This window comes from Manihot esculenta, chromosome 8, assembly GCF_001659605.2.
Source record: "Manihot esculenta cultivar AM560-2 chromosome 8, M.esculenta_v8, whole genome shotgun sequence".
Taxonomy (NCBI): Eukaryota; Viridiplantae; Streptophyta; class Magnoliopsida; order Malpighiales; family Euphorbiaceae; genus Manihot; species Manihot esculenta.
Window position 1 is genome coordinate 6,948,609 of NC_035168.2, and position 17,661 is coordinate 6,966,269.

Genomic DNA, 17,661 nt, shown 5'->3' on the forward strand with positions numbered 1-17,661 from the left:
TTATTGAAGGGTATAGTAGGCAATGCATGAAAATATTGATAATTCATTCGAAAATTATTTTTCTAAAAGTATTAAATATACTATACTCAATTTATTTAGTATTATTTAAATATTTTTTATTTTTTAATAATATAAATATTTTTATATAAGAAAATAACATTTTTAATTTCCTTTTATATAATTAAAGGTAAATCTAGTCTTTTTATCATTTTTAAATATAATTTATTAAGCCAATTTATTTAGTGGAAAACAGACAAAATTAAATAAGTTATATTCTGTATACTTGAAGGAAAATGACATATTTAATTTTTAAATTTTAAATAAATAATTGAAATTATATTTATAGAAATATATATAATTACTTATTTATTGACAATTAAATTTTAATAATTAATAATGAAAAAAAGGACAGGTAGGTAATAAAGTAAATTAAAAATAAAACAGTAAGCAAGAATAGGGTGTTAGGCAAGAATGGGAAGAACTTGGCATGTACGTAATGGGGTCCACCTTGGCAGGGTGAAAGCTGCTGAGGAGGAATCGCAAATTAAGGTGGAAAATAAGCTTACTATCCAAAAATCCAACTAGCTTTTCAAGCTTCGGTGCTTTACTTTTTTTTTTTTTTTTTATCATGCAATGATAAATTTACATTTAAAAAAATAAAATAAAATAAACTCAACAGAATATCCAGTCCAGAATACAAGCCCAGAAGTAGCCCAATCCTAAAAATGCCACCGCCGAAAATGAATTTCAAATTTCCACCATCCCTTCCTACGATCAATAATACTTGGCCAGAAAATAATTACACCTTTGAATATAAAGGCATGCAAAAATTAAGTATAAAAGGTATAAAGCAAAGCAGAGGGGAGAGATGGAGACAGCAATACCACTTGAAATAACCACCACCAACTACTGCAACCAAAACTTATTTCGTGAACTCATTAGGTGAAAATATGCATATTGAAACAGACCGGAAGCAGATCGAAGTGGAAGTCCAACCAATCGGAATTGAATAAAAAGACAAAAATAAAAAATTTTACACTAACCAATTTTTTTAATGAGAGTTCGACCCATCGAATAGACACCACCATTGAGAGTTCGACCCATCAAATGGACATCACTATTCGGAAGGAGAGGACGCGACAAAGTTCAATCTCATTCGAATCAATAAAAGTGTTGTTTGTCGAACACATCTGTGCGATTTCGAAATATTAACGTCAAAACTAAAATATCTTCAGAAGTAAAAAATCAAAATATTTTAGAAAACAAACTGATCCAAAACTATCAAAATTGAAAAACTAAAGCGAAAAATACAAAGCAAATCAAACTAAATTAAAACTATATATGGCTAGACGAAGTAAAGGGAGCCAAGCGGAAGCTCCCTCTACGCCGGCCAAAGAAATCCTTGCCAACAATCTTTGAAATTCTCCTTCTCAGCTTCAGTGCTTCACACTACACTATGCATTGCAAATAATGAAAATATCCTAAAAATATATCACCGACTTCCAAGAAACAACAAATTAATGTGTATATATTTAGCTTCAAAAGTATATATATAAATTTTAATTTATTTTTATTAAAATTATCATCAATTAACCTGCAAATGCAAAAAAATAAATAAATAAATTTGTGCACGTTTTGTTGATAAATTTCAATTTTATAAAAAATTTAATAAAATTGTAAAAATCTTAGAATTGAGTATAATTTTATTTTGGATTGATTTGATTCAAAATATTTTAGAAGTATATTTCCTATCAAATATATTTTTAAGAAATTTATTTATTAAAAAAATATAATATAAATATGTTCAGCATACAAATTTACTTACCAAAAAAATTATCTCTAAATTAAAAAGATAATAATATCCATTATATGATTTTAAGTGTAATAAAATAAAGGACAATTTAATAAATTCTATTGAATTTAATTAGAAAACTGCAATATATTTAGTTTTATCTAAAATTATATCATCCATTCCTCAATTTTGAAGGGTAGATTTATGTTTGTTACTCAACTTTATTTTATTGCCAAAATATTCTTCAACTTTAATTTTATCTCAATAAAAGTATCTCTCATCGCAGGTTTTCATTTAAAAAAAATGAAATAACCTTTTTCTTTTCTTTCTTTTTATTTCTTACACTTATTTTGTAATATTTATTTATTTATCTATTTATATAATATTTTAATTAAGCCTATTATTAATTTATTTAAAATATTAAAAACTTACTTAAAATATTATATGAATGAAAAATATTGGAAATTTTAATAATCATACAAAATAATAACAAATTAATATAAAAATTATATCATTTATTTTAATAATAGAAGTAATGATTAAAAATAAATAATTTTATCAATAAATATAATAAAATACATCGTCGAGACCATGTATTAAAAATATATGCAATCTAATGAGCACAAGTCCAAAATTCTTAATTATGCTACACGTTTTTATGTTAGTGGTTATAATTTGGAGTTAAAAGCCGGTCGTAATGAGCTAAACAAGCCTCTTAGTACTCTCCGTCTAGCTGAGTGCGATTCTAATGGTCAGGATGTATAGTATGGTCCTAATGACTTACCAATTGAGAAGCCTACCATGACCCTGTCTCGAAGACCTCTGCTTCCAAGGCTCCTGCCTCTTCCTCTCGTGATACTCAAAGAATGATAGAGATCTAGCTAGTCAGATGGTTGTTAATCCCATTGCTCTAGAGGCCGTAAATGTCCAAGTTTCTCCTCCCAAGAGATGCTATTATTGAAGACTTGACTGTCGAGACTGCTCATGCTACTCTTACCGTCTCCAGGGTTGAGCTTGACTTGGCTGGTGAACTTGCTTCCTCTGAGAAAGTTCAAGAGTAATTTTTACTTGTAAATATGTAGTAGACTTGTTTTTGTCTGCCCTTGTTAGTACGTAGTTTTTAGTTTTTTTGTAAAATACATCTTTTTGTTAATGAAATTACTTCTGTTTCTTGACTGATATTCAATATTAAAATTTATTTTTGCCCTTCTATTGATTTTGGCATTTTATTGGGTATACTAAGTCCTGCTATTTATATTAGATCTTAGTATTTTATAAGGTCGGCAGGTCATCCATAACTTTATTTTAGCCCTAATGGCATGTCGAGATGACGATTAAGATTCATGTAAATGAACGAAGTAATGAACAAACTATTTGATAAAGATTGTAACAATTATTATCGCAAACTGTCGTGCCGTAAAAATTTTGAATAATCATGATAGTTTTCATTTTTCTTTTCATGCTATCAATTTGTTTTCATTTTTTCAGCATTTGCTAGTTTCTTAGCTTGTAGTTTTCGTGGGATGTCCTATTTCTTTAACTTGAGACGGCCTTATGGGCTCTTTTAGCCCTAAATTTTTATTTTTTTATTTTTTTATTTTTCGAACACTTTAGTCCTGAGTCTTTTTTATGAGTACTCGGCTTTTTATCACCTTTTGGACTCTTAAGTCCTGCATCCTTTTCCGAGCACTTCAGCTCTCTATTATTTTTTGGGTTGTTTAGTCCTAAGTTTTTTTCCGAGCTATTTGGCTATTTTATCATTTTCTAGCTATTTAGCACTAAGTTTTCTTTCGAGCTCTTTAGATCTTCTAGCATCTTTCGGGCTCTTTAACCTTGAGTTTCAGTTCGAGCTCCTAGACTCTTTAGTCCTGAGTGCCTTTTACGAGTATTTGGCTCTTTATCATTTTCTGGACTATTTAGTCCTACGTCTTTTTCCAAGCATTTAAGCTCTCTATTATCTTTCTGGTTGTTTACCCTTGAGTCTTCTTCCAAGCTCTTAGGCTCTTAGTCTTCTTTGTTTGAGCTTTTTGGCTCTTTTATCATCTTCCGAGCTCTTTAGTCCTATTTCTTTCTTCGAGCATTTAAACTCTCTATTATATTCTAGGTTGTTTAGCCTTGAGTTTTCTTCTGAGCTCTCTTTAGCTCTTTTATCATCTTCTAGACTGTTTGGCCTTGACTTTTCTTCTAAGCTCTTTGACTCTTTTATCATCTTCCAGACTCTTTAGTCTTGAGTCTCCATCCGAGCTTCCAAACTCTTTATTATCTTCTAGGTTGTTTAGCCCTATGTCTTTTTTCGAGTATTTAAACTCTTTATTATCTTCCGGGCTATTTAGCCTTGAATTTTCTTCCGAACTCTTTGGCTCTTTTATTATCTTTTAGACGGTTTAGCTATGAGTTTTCTTCAAAGCACTTAAGCTCTCTATTTTTTGCAGGCTGTTTAGCCCTGAGTTTTCCTTTGAGCTCTTAGGCTCTTTTATCATCTTTTGGGCTCTTTAGCCCCGCGTTTTTTTCCGAGTACTTAAGCTCTCTATTTTCTTTCTGGCTATTTAGCCTCGGTCCTTTTTATGATTATTTAGCTCTTTATCACCTTTCAGCCTCTTTTGCCCTGGCTCTTTGTCAAAGCTCTTAGGCTCTTAGTCCTCTTCTAAGCTTTTTAGCCTTGAGTTTTCGTCCAAAATCTTTGGCTCTTTATCATCTCCCGGGCTCTTTAACCCTACGTCTTCTTTTAAATTTTTTCGCTCTTTGTTGCCTTTCGGACTCTTTGGCCCTGCTGGTAATTCTGATTATTCAGGCTCGTGGCCCTCTTAGCGATTCTGTGTATTCAGGATCGTAGCCCTACTGGCAATTCCAAGTGTTCGTGCTCATGGCCCTACTGGCGATTTTCGAGTATTCGTGCTCGTGGCCCTACTGACGATTCTGAATATTTAGGCTCGTGGCTCTATTGGCGATTTCGAGTATTCAGGATAGTCACCTTATTGGCTATTTCGAGTATTCAAGCTCATGGTCTTACTGGTGATTTCCAAGTATTTAGACTCGTAGCCTTATTGATACTTCCAGGCTTTTAGCCTTGCTTTATGTTCGGGCACTTTAGCCAACCGCTACAAGTTTATTTGTACTCATTTAATTTTACAAAAAAATTATGTATCTATTTAAAAAGTCATTAATCTCCTATTTAATTTTATAAATAAATTACATGTTCAGTTGTAAATTCATTTGTATTTATTTAATTTTATAAACAAATTGCATGTCTGTTTATATTTATATAATTTTACAAACGAATTACAAGTTGGTTTGAGAAGTTGTCTATATTTATTTAATTTTACAAATGAATTATATATTTATTTGTGAATTTGTATGTATCTATCATTTTATAAATATATTATATGTCCATTTGTGAATCCGTTTATATTTAATTTTACAAATGAGTATGTTTCGTGTCAATTTAATTTTATAAATAAATTATATAATTATTTGTGTCCATTTACTTTTACAAATGGATTTCATATCCATTTTGTATTCATATAATTTGACAAACGAATTGCATATCCATTTGTATCTATTTAATGTAAATTTCATATCGGCAAATTATAACATATAACTTTTTAGATCGAATCACCATTTGAATTATAAAAAAATATATCCAAAATTCAAATCGTTTTTAATTTCAACTAAGATTCACCCATAATTTTGGGTATTTATTCATATATATTCTATTGTATACATACTATAATAGGATGTTACAACCTCCTTACAATACTGAATTGATTAGAAAATAATAAATTCTAATACAACTACAAAAATGGAAGATATCATATAAGTGCAATTCACTTTGCAATATTCCTTTACCATGACATATATTAATAGATATCTATAACATTCATTTCAAGAGAAAAATAAATGAATCAAAGCCAATTTAGAACTTGGAAATTAATTTTGGCAGTCCACCATATGAATTTTTCTAATCTCAGCAGTAATTTTGGCCCCTAATTAGAAGAGAATCACACTTCAAGAGTTTCTTCTGTAAAAATGTTGAATATGAAGTCACGGAAGCGTCTTGAGTATTGCTTAGGATCCACAGCTGATATTGAAGTAGGATCATATTGGATGGATTTGTAAGCATGCTCAAGCTTCTTGCTAATGTCATAGTCTTGAAGAATGTCTATGATACCAAAAAACATTATCACATCATAATACTCTCCTGTTGGTTCTCCTATAAGTTGAGTTTCACAGTCACTTTTTCTCATTGTTCTTTCTACTCTTGCTGGCATATTTACTCCCAATCTAATACGAGCCCACCTGCATTTCTCAATCTTTAGTTTAACATAAAATAATGTTTCTCCTATAATCTTTAACTAACGATTTATTTAATAAAAAAAAAAATTAATTCTTCTTTACCTGGCTGGGTCTAAGAGAAGTTGATCTAGATCTGCTCTTGAAAGGCGTGGGCCTGAATCGTTCTCAATCTCACCTGCAGTGAGAAAACTTAACATGCAGTTGTTTGCTTGATGAGTAATATAAAGAGTTCTGATTAAAAAGCCAGTCTAGATATGCAAGAAAGAATGAAAAGTAACCTCCAGAACAAATAGTAGTTGCACAAGGAATCAGATCCCCATTTGTTGATACTTCTCTAAAATGAAGACCCACCAGCAAGCTATAGTCCATTATCCTCTCCTGTTCAAGAAATTCACAATCTCTATCTACTTGCCTGGAAAGATAACCAAATAGAACCATTAGGGCTAAAGAAAGAAATGATGAATGTAATCAAATTTTTGCTTGGTTTCCAAGAAAGCATAAGAACACTCAACCTAAAGCTTATACTTGTAACACAAGAAGTCAAAAATAATTCATCTCTCAATACTATACAACACGCGAATACTTAGTAGACTTGAATTTTGAATAATCGTTACACATGATATCAGAACCTTTCAGTCCAAACGGTTTAAAATAAAAGGACAAAGTGAAAAGATTCTATATATGCACCTGCAAAACTCTTGAAACCAAGCTTTCTGTAGTCTAAAAATGAAATTTAGATCTAAATCTTTAAGGATAGTTGTTGATTCAATCTCTGATTCTGGTTTATCTGTTATTCGACCGAGGGAAGATCCTTTCAAGTCGAAACGTCTATGGATGATGTACTCGGAGCAGAAGAGATTCCCCATAATGATGAAGCGTACCTAGAATACCAACTTCATTAAATTTATGCTTATAACTTGGTTAAAACTTCTTGTTCATGCACATAGTTCTTGCAACTTGTACAAAATTTTTCAAAGCAAGAAGTCTCGGGCACTCTATGTTAGCATGCTTTAATCTCAAAATTATTGGGTGTATTCTATAATTTGCTTTTAATCAAATCTCCCCAACATTTTTAGGTAAAATTATTTTTGAAAAAATGTCAAATATTTTCATTTATTTATAATGTAATAGAAAATTAACCAAATTCAGATTATATATTAACATTTATGTCAACTGATAAGAATCAAGGTTTCAATTTCATTTTTTGTTAACATTTTTTATCAACAAAATATTAAGGGAGAGATGTTATTAATTGTAAACTTCATTTTGATAAACTAAATGAGTCCAATTTTAATAATCTAAATTTTCAAAATTAAGACAATTCAATTCAATTGACTTGCAATTTCTTCAAAATCTTCGATTTTTTTTTTTTATTATTATTATTAGGCCAAATTATTGTGGTGCATAGAGATGCTAAGGTGTGAATACCTTCTTTTGGGTAGCACCAGTTAACTTCACACAATGCAGACCAAAAAATTTGGTCACTAACGTATTCTCAAAGGATCTAACATGGTTGTAATAGGCAGCAAGCATTCTTATAAGCACCTGCACTATGAACTAACTTAGAGGCTGAACATGATTTAAAAAATAAAATAGTGAAATACGCATAGAAAAATATATAATTAAATCAACTAACTCACTTTTACTTCTGCTTTCTTCATTGTCTTTATCATATATTTATCATCATTAGTCAAGTAAAAGAAGCTACCACTTTTTCCAGGAGAGGAGAGTTCACGTAATGCTTCATTACCACAAATAGACAGCATGTAATCAGCTGCATCAACTTTGAATAGCTTCCTTAGAGTCCTGAGAAGAGGAAGACAAAATTTGAAAACCAATGAATGTTGTAAATATCAATATAGCCTTATAAATTACAGAGGTGTAACCTGAAAACTAGTGGGCAGTAGTCCTTCCATTTAAATTCAGGAGACTGGTGAGGTGGAGTATTTTTAGTTCCTTCTGAAGGAAATCTTGTCCATACTTTCTCTTTAGGGTCAAAAGCTGAAGGCTTCAAATCAAGGGATGTAACTGGAGGTGTTCTTCCAACAGCATGCCTGAAAAATTTACTCCACAAATTGGTAATTATTAAAACAAATGGACAATTCTACACTCGAAAAGATTGAAATAAAAAGAAAAAAGATAACACACAAGAAATTTAACGTGGTTCGACCATAAAACCTATATGCAAGGATAAAACTAAATTTCAGTACAATGAAAAAGTGTTATATAATCTCTTAGAGCTCTCAAAACTCTAAATTTAATGTATTTTTTTAAATTTTATAAATCATAAGACAGGAAAAAATATGATTATTTATATCAATTCTTGCCTTCTGCTCCTAAAATAGTTTATATTTTTTTTCTTCAATTCGGATCTCAATATAAAACTTTTCATTTTGGATCGCACTTTGAATAATAAGAAATTATATCCAAATTTAAGCCACAATTATTAGCAAACCATACAACTTTTTTTCACTGTGAAATTCATATGTGAATTAGAAAAGCAGGTTGAGTTCCTTCTATTGATTGTGAGTTGCTTCTTTGTCAAACATCACCTTTGACCTTTGTTCATATCTTTCCCAAATCAAACAGCTTTATAAATTGGTTGGCTCAATTGGGAAGATTTGGAGAAAATGATTTTGTTGCTTTCTTGTAGCTGCTTTGCTAAAGGCTATTTTGATATGTTTTGAGTTGCTGCATTGGCTGGTAGTGAAGACATATGGCTATTTGTTCTGATGGTTATATTAGCTTTATTGCAAGAAATGGTTATCAGCATTTGAGATTTAACTCCATTTTTCTCCCAACTCATGGTATTTAGTTTTAACAGTTGTTTGAAATATCTAATTTTGAAAGAATTTTAAAAAAAATAATTTTTTTAGAATTTTTATATTTGACAAAATCAATTATCTTAATTAATTCTCTTGAATTTTTGTGAAAATTAATTTTGAACTAAAAGTAAATTTTATTAAAATTATTAAAATTTTAAAAAAAATAATTTCACTTAAGACTATTTACATTAAAATTATTTAATTAGTCTTTGAAAATTCTTTTTTTTCTTTTATTTTTTATTTGTTTTAATTTTAAATTTATTTCTTATTTTTAATTAACAATTACTCTTTAAAAATTATTTTAATATAATATTGATTATTAATATTTAATACATTTATAATTAATATTAAAAAATTATTATATTATTTTGTTAATTTAAGAAAACATTCTTTATATTTTTAATGGTAAAGAATATTAATAAAATTCAAATATTAATAATAATTTTTCAATGCGATAAAAATGATTGTTATTATAAGAATAAATATTTATGTTTAGTTTAAAAATAATAAGAATGATGAAAATTAAATCAATTTTAATTTATTATTAATTTATCTAATATAAAATAGTTCAATTGAATTCTACTATATATTTAAATTAATTCTAAACAAATGAAATTTTTTGTGAATAGAAATGAATTTCTTAGGAGAAATGCATACTAAACAAAAATTTACTGTTTAGATTTTTTAACATATGAATTTTTTTGAGTCTAGATTTGTTCTTATATATTTACCTAGCTTTTGATCTATGTTGCTCTTGACTCACTAAGTTCTGTATTACACTATTATGTCTTGGCAAGTTACATCTACCAAGAATCCTAGGCTACGATTTTTTTGGAGCTTTATGTTGGACAAAGGTAGTTTGAGTTTTTTATGTTAAAATAAATACTAACCTACAGAAATTTTCTTTGAATTAAGCCATTCTTATTTATATTTGGTTTATTTGAACTCAATATATAAATATATAGAAATTGATAATTTTTATTACAATTATACTTTGAATCTATGCTTGTTCAGATCATTTTTTCGAAAGGAGTAGAGGGATTGATTGATATATAGAGAGAGCATTCAAGAAAATTCATCCGATAAAGGAAAAGGAAAAAGAAAATAATAGAAGAATCACAGAAGAAGCAAGGCATAAAATTTTCATTAATACCTGATTCCCAGTTGCAGATTGAGCATGAGGTCATAATTCTTATGACCTTTGCTTATTGTATCTCCTTGTCTCTTCACAATTTTTGGTATCTTCATTGGAAGGCATTTTGGAATGCTTTCTTCTACATGTAACCCTAACAAATCAGCTTCCATAGTTTTCCCATCACTTACATAACCATCTTCTCCATCCAACAAATTCATCCTATCAAATGGCTTTTCTATGCCTACACTTGACCTCCCATCAACAGACATCCTCCTATTCTTATCACCATCAGTTTTCGATGAAGCACAAACTGCAAGCTTCTTCTGTGAGGGCAAGATTGAAAGCTTCTCACCAGGACAAATCTGGGATTCAGACAAATACATCTCATACACATCTTGAGGATTCCATTCAAGATTCTGTTCTATGGATGATCCTGAAGGATAATAACTCCCATTTTGATCACTAGGATCCTTGCTCCAGTTCCCTACGTAAAAAGATCCATCAGGCCATTTGAATGTTCCATTTCCTTTAGGCACACCATCTTCCCAATTCCCATCATATCTATTTCCATTAGTCCACACAAAAGTCCCTTTACCACAAATGGTTCCATTCTTCCAATCTCCAATATAATTGTTACCATTTGTCCACTCATATTTTCCATGTCCCTCCTGCAATCCTCGCCGCCATTCGCCATCATACACATCTCCATTGGCGAAGTTCTTCACTCCATGGCCATGCTTGAGGTTCATAACCCATTGTCCTTTATAAGTATCACCACTAGGCCCTGTGTAAACGCCACTTCCATCCATATAACCAGTTTTGAAATCTCCTTCATAAGCAGCTCCTGAAGGCCAGCTAAATCTACCTCTTCCCATTTTCTTTCCTCTATCCCATTCCCCTATGTACATGCACCCATCTGTCCATATATATTTGCCTTGCCCACAAGGGAAATTGTCTAACCATTGGCCTGTATAGTAATCTCCATTAGGCAAGACTTTTTCTGCAATGTAAGGTTCACCTCCATTGCTACCATCATAATCATCTTCAGTTTCATCCTCTGCATGGGCTACAGAGCTGCTGCCAAATATGCTGTTTGCTCGTTTCTTGGCTGCCTGAGTCTTTCTTATGGTGGCCTCCCATGCCTTTGCAACTCCACTTTGTTCTTTGCTCATCTTTTTTTTTTCTTTTCTTTTTCTTTTTCTTTCTTTTCTTTTTCTTTTTTCACATGCTATTGTAGGGTGAAAACATTTGAGATATGCTTGAGATCTTGGATTTAGTAATAGTTTTTAGATAAATCATGAACAACCCAGATGAAGAAAAATGAGTTGAATCAGAAAGAACTAAAGAATGAAATCCTACAAGAATGGTGGTGCTCTCTCTCTCTTGTTCTTTTTTTAATTAATTTATTTTTTTTTCTGTGAAGAAAGCGAAAAGAGCGATTTAACCAAAGAGTGCCTTTTTCTTCTCCAACCAGAATAAACATTCATATTTGGGTCAACTTTTCAATTCTTACTTTTTTTTCTTGCCTGCACATTAATTTCATGCAAATCTTCCTCTACTTGAGACGTTTGTCTAAATATGAAGCACACTTGATGCAGCACTCATTATGATAAATAGTATTTTGTTAATTATAAAATTTACAATTATTTTTATTTTTCTTCGTTCATTATTTTTTTTTCGTTCATTATTGAATTTGTATATTTTATAATATATACTTTTTTTAATAAAGATTGACTCGAAATTTAAATTTATTTATACACAGTATTTTTCATTTTTATTTATATTTTCATTATTTTCATGAATATATCATAATTTTATCTGAACCAAATTATATATGTAAGCAAGATATTACTTTAATATATTAATTAAGATAAAATTAATCTCATTTGTGGCAGATTGTTGACTTTGAAGCCATGAATTTCATGCAAGGTAAAGAGAGGAGCATTCTCCATATTTGCTATTCAAGAGAGAGAGAGATTCTAAACAACTTGACAATTGGATGGACAGGAGAAATCAAGGGGCCTAAGTATGCTATTGATAGGTTCCTTTTCAAAATTAGCTTCTAATCCTCAACCCCAATTTTGTATTCCCTTTCTTAATTTGTCCAACATTTTTAAATACCCTATTATGGTGTCCTCGTCTGGGATATAAACTATTTTTCAAAGGTAAAAGAACTGAAAATTGATGAAAAAAATAATATTTATAATAAATAAATAAATAATGAAGAGGAGAAAAAATGATAGGATCAATGAAAAGAATCGTAGAGTTAGCCCACACGCCATAAACAATCAAAGAATCCCCAGCCTAACAAAAGAACAACCCATCAAACTCTGTACAGACTATGCATGCAAGCATCCCAATTCACTGAACTATGAGAATTTATTAGTTTCAGTTTAACACAATTCATTATTATCCTCTAACCCACACTAGCAATTAATATCTCCTGGTTTCTTTCCAAATATATGAAATAGCAGCGAAATTGAAGGCCACCCTTCTGCAAGTGGCAAGAGAACTTTTTCCTGCTACTCTCTCTGTGAACCAGCTGACCTCCCTTCTCCTTCTCCATTCAAGAACTAGTTTGCTAATGAAGCACTTCTATAGAATTCTACTCTAAACCCAACTATAAAAAGCACAACTAAAAAACAAATGATTTATGGTTTTCTCCTAGCAATTGCACGGTTGGCAACAAGTGCTATCCACTATTCTTCATCTAACTTCAAAAACTCTCTTATAAAAAGAGCGTACAAACATTTTTTTGAATATCTGAAATTATAACACTAAAATTTAATTTCTTAATATTCAGTGAGCAACTTGTATTTCATAAAAATTGGAGGCAATATAAAATATCAAATAAATAATATTTTTTTTATTTTTAAATTAAAAAAAAATATATTTAATTTTTAATATTTGATTTATACAATAAAAAGCTAACTTGGTCTTCACAGAAAGTCTACCTTGCAAAGCCAACCACATAATAAAGTTGCGTCTGGCATTATGAACTACCCATATCAGTTTAGCCGAACTAACTTTATTGCTGTTGGTTCTTATTGCTTTCCAAGTACTAGTAATAATATATTAACCTGAGGCATTCAAACTGCAACCAATCTCCTCCTGCTCCTTATTCATTCTGTATCTCTTAATTCTTTCCAAGCATTTTGAGTTGCATTATTATCCATATGGTCAAAAGCAACCTCTAGCATCCATTCCACCAATAGTCCCTAACTTTTGCCTGCTTAAGAATGTCAGCATAATTCAGGGAAGAGTACCTAACCACTACACTCCTTACCTTCCAACCAGGGATTAAACCAAAAGGAAAATTTTCTCTCCCTAGTTTGTAGGTGAAGAATGACTTAAATAGGTCCGTGCGCTTCACAAGATGCCTCCATGCTCATCTTGCATCCAAGGGCTTGGTAATCTCCCAAAAACTTAGCTAACTAAGCTTATTTCTAGCAACTCCCACAGTCCATAAGGAATTTTGGACCTTAAAAAATCCTAAATTAACTTCTCTACAGCAGCTTTATTCCAAGAAAGTAAGTCCTTAATACCTAACCCACCCTCATTCTTAGGCTTATAACTTTTCTCCTAAGCCACATTACCTCCCCTTCTACCCTTTATTTCCCCTTGTCTATAAAAGGATCTTATGCCTCTTTTCAATTTCCTTAACGACAGCTTTTGGAAGAATGAAGACATAAGCCCAAACAAACATACATGCTTCTCAAAATAGGATTCACAAGTTATATCCTATCTACATATGATAAGTGCCTTACTGTCTAGCATGTTATCTTAACTATTAACACTATAATAAATATTGAAATTAGCAGCAAAAAATTTTACATTAATTTTGCTGCTATATAGCACTAACAATTATTGCTACTGATATATAAAAAGATATAGTAACAAATAAAAATTGTAAGTATTAATAAAAAGTTAGTTTTATCAATAATATTTGTTATTGCTAATAATTTATTTTTTAGCAGCAACTGTAAAATATATATGATCACAATTTTGTTGCTATGTCTATGGCTACAATTTACAGCAGCAAGATATAATTACTATATGTTTCTACTATAAAATTGTGACTATATATATTTTCCAGCAAAATTATGATTGCAGCAAGATTTAATTGCTGCATGTTTCTACTATAAAATTATGACTATATATATTTTACAGCAAAATTATGATTGCTGTTAAAAAAATTAATTATTAGCAATAACAAATATTGTTGTTAAAAATATTTTTTTACTAATGGTCATAGTTTTTATTTATTGTTGTATCTTTTTATGCATTAATAATATTAACCATTGATATTGTTATCTTGAATTAGCTCATATAGCGCAAAATTAATGTTGCTACTAAAAAATTTTACTGGTAATTCTAAAGTTTGTTGTATACATTATCTATTGACTTTTGAAAATTCTCTTTAGACATAGTTGTGGACATTAAGGGCGGCCCCAAATACTTCATTAGGGGATACTTTCTCTAAACCTCAAAAGCTGCAAAATATGTCCCTTAACTAGAATGCAACTCTTGAAAAATACACTGCACCCTTTACTTCATTCATTATGTACCAAAAACAGTTTCAAAATACACTAGATCATCAGCTAGAAATCTTATAGAGCTCTCATCTTCATGAGTAAACAAAAGCAAGTCATCAACAAAACTGAGATGATTCAACCTCACTTCTCTAAAGGTTTTGTGGAATTTAAAAGTAGGAGGCACATTAGTAGATAAATTATATAGAAATATATTTCATTACTACTACAACAAGTGAATGGGACATCGGATCCCCTTGCATAAAACTCTTTTTCTTTGGAAGAACCCCTCCAAACTACCACTAGTCATGCTAAGATTAGTTCTTATGTATGTGACTGGAATAGTCAATTGGCAATAGAAATAAAAACGACATTTTCACATATCTCGAATGACATCTCATGCATTTTCGGTTCTCATAAACTATAGTTAGTAACTAGTGTAACGTGTCATGACTACTCAATTAACAATGAATGTGTTATTCTATTCAATTCGAACCATGATCATAAATTATCATATACTAGAATCCTTTTGCAACAGAATTCTGATCCAAGCTAGAGTCACGGTAAATATTAAACTCTAATACTATGGACCATATGACTATTACTTAATTTCAATTCTTGATAAGCAAGACTTATATTAGAAAACCTTTCTAATTAAGTCATATTGTCTCGGTCAATGACTTATTATCAATAATAATTAACTCAGTCGTAGGATTCCATCTGTTTATCTAGGATAACAAATCTTGTCTTAACTGATCCCTTATCTCCATGTATAACTAACTTGAGTCAAACACTTGCCATATACTCATACATTGTACAAGTATATAAGCGGTATCAAGCTCAAACCACTTGCACATGAGCCAAGTATAGTCTCAAGTTAAGAACTATATGCACTATTATGATCTAGATAAACAAATATAGACAAGAATAAACCCCATGTGTTATTTATCTAGCACCACTAGTTCAGTTCACTCATCACCATAAGCGCAAATATATTTGCAGAGGCATTACATGTCTTACGGCATGATACTTACTACTCTACTATCATCAATATCACTATATTGACTAATACAGACAGATAGAGATGACTGTCTATTCTGGATGAATAATTCCTAATGAATCATCTTACGGCTATAAATATTTTATAGTATTATGTACAAGTACATTTTATTATTATATCCTGAACTTCTTAAAAATGAAATGACTATCAAAAGCTAATAGGTAATAGATTATATTTAATTATTTAAATTATCTATTATTTATGCCTAAAGACGTAAGATTATGTCAAATTCATACTATAGTATATGATTCTAAGGTAAATATTTCTAACAAAACACTGCAGCACTGCACTTTTTTCATCCAAGAGTACTACATTCTGATGCTCTGCCTGGATACTATTCTATAATCTCTCAAGCAATTGTCCATAGTCATTCATTTTGCAAAGATTTCAGCAAATTTCTACTTGTGGATCAGGACGTTAAGCTCCCCCTCTTAATGTTTTTAGCTTAACTTGCTCCATAATCTAAACATGGAAATACCCCTATATTACACTGCCACACTCTTTCCACAATACTCTGGTGTGTAGAATATGAAACTCACATATTATAAAACCTGAATGGAATATTTATATTGCCTCTATCCCTTCTTAATCTGACTAGCAAGGGTGAATGATCAGCAATCCCAATAAGCTTAGCTTCATGCTCTACTGAATCATATGCATCCATTCAAGTTAAATTCACCAAACATCTATCTAGTTTCCTCCAAATTCTTGCATCTCTATCTTGGTTGCTTGTCCAAATAAAGTAGCATTGCTTGTTCCACTAAACCAACATTTGTCAAACACTTCCTTAGATTATCATTGGCACTATCCACTCCACTACCCTCTATTCTTTCTTAGTTTGAAATAATGGCTTTAAAGTCTCCTTGAATTATCCAAGGCCCTTATAAATCTTGGATATTTATTTTATCACCTTCCATAATCTCCTCTTTTCCTGAATGTCATTGCTACCATACACCACAAATCAAAAAAATTGGTGATCTTCATACTCAACCAAATAGTGAATAATATAGTTAATGCATGCACCTTAATAAACTAATGGTTGAACATTATACAAATTCTACTAATCTCATAGTATTGATAGTTATAAATTTCCATCCTCCTATCTTAATCCTACTAGAGATTTCTCTTTATTTCCTTTTCTCATTCTAGTTTCCAGAATTTTTATAACTTGTAACTTCTACTTAATCAGAGCATGCCCCTTTGATTGCTTTGTAAGGTTATTTAGACACCTAATGTTCCATGAACCAATCATTATCTCCTTTCACGAGAATTGTCAACCCTTCATCATGCCCTTCCATTCTCAATGACTCCAATACCAATAGATTTTGAAGCGTCAAGCCTATCATTTATAAATTGTCCTCCTATAACGTTCACAAGAATCCAAGAGGACCCACTTTAATCTTTGTTTTACTTTTGATGAAAATTTCCCTATCTCTATACTCACCAGGCTCATTATGCTCCACAATTTCATTTATCTTGCATGTTTAATGTTTTTATGTTCACTTCCAATATCCTTATCCTTATCACCCTTTTCTTCTTTAGCTTGCATTTCCTCTTTATTCTTCACCTTCCAAACTTGCTTGTTGAGTTGATTCCTACAATCTTTCCTTTCATGCCCAAATCCATTATGCATATCACACTTGGAAGGCCTCCACTCAAGTAACACCTTTTGGTTCAATTTGCTTCCCTCCTTATCTTCCAGAACAATCTCATCAAGAAAATCCCCTAGCAAATCTATCTCAATTAAGACCTTTGCATAACCCATACATGATTTGGTAATGGTGCACTGATCAAGGAATAAGGGTTTATCCAGGAACACTATTCATTCTACTTAACGACTGTTTAGACCAAACCTCTGAAGGTAACCCCAAGCACTACAAGAATTTAGTAAATCACTAACGGATTTCACTAACGGATTGATATCCGTTAGTGATACTAACGGACATTACTAACAGATTATGAAAAATATCCTATCCACTAACGGAGCTATATAGCCGTTAGTATTTTCGTTAGTGAGGAATACG

General features: G+C 30.8%; 1 protein-coding gene across 6 annotated transcripts; it reads right to left on the reverse strand.

Moving 5' to 3' along the window:
- Nucleotides 1-5,790: 5,790 nt before the first annotated feature.
- LOC110621432 (phosphatidylinositol 4-phosphate 5-kinase 4) lies at nucleotides 5,791-11,217 on the reverse strand. 6 transcript variants are annotated; one of them, XM_043959349.1, is made up of 8 exons: nucleotides 10,064-11,217; nucleotides 7,972-8,139; nucleotides 7,726-7,891; nucleotides 7,514-7,630; nucleotides 6,773-6,966; nucleotides 6,388-6,497; nucleotides 6,188-6,293; nucleotides 5,791-6,088 (listed from the first exon to the last, which is right to left on the reverse strand). In XM_043959349.1, the coding sequence occupies exons 1-8, from the start codon at nucleotides 11,215-11,217 to the stop codon at nucleotides 5,791-5,793; spliced, it is 2,313 nt and encodes a 770-aa protein (XP_043815284.1). The 6 variants fall into 6 exon arrangements, with proteins under 6 accessions (XP_043815284.1, XP_043815288.1, XP_043815285.1 ...); XM_043959353.1 differs by having other exon boundaries at nucleotides 6,188-6,249; nucleotides 6,386-6,497; XM_043959350.1 differs by having other exon boundaries at nucleotides 6,188-6,260; nucleotides 6,373-6,497.
- Nucleotides 11,218-17,661: the final 6,444 nt, after the last annotated feature.

Excerpts from the sequence above, each read along its gene's own strand:
- LOC110621432 (XM_043959349.1), bottom strand. The coding sequence starts at position 11,217 with ATGAGCAAAGAACAAAGTGGAGTTGCAAAGGCATGGGAGGCCACCATA. Across the intron at positions 7,631-7,725 it reads TGAAGAAAGCAGAAGTAAAA|GTGCTTATAAGAATGCTTGC; the intron begins GTGAGTTAGTTG and ends TTCATAGTGCAG. Across the intron at positions 6,089-6,187 it reads CTTCTCTTAGACCCAGCCAG|GTGGGCTCGTATTAGATTGG; the intron begins GTAAAGAAGAAT and ends TGAGAAATGCAG.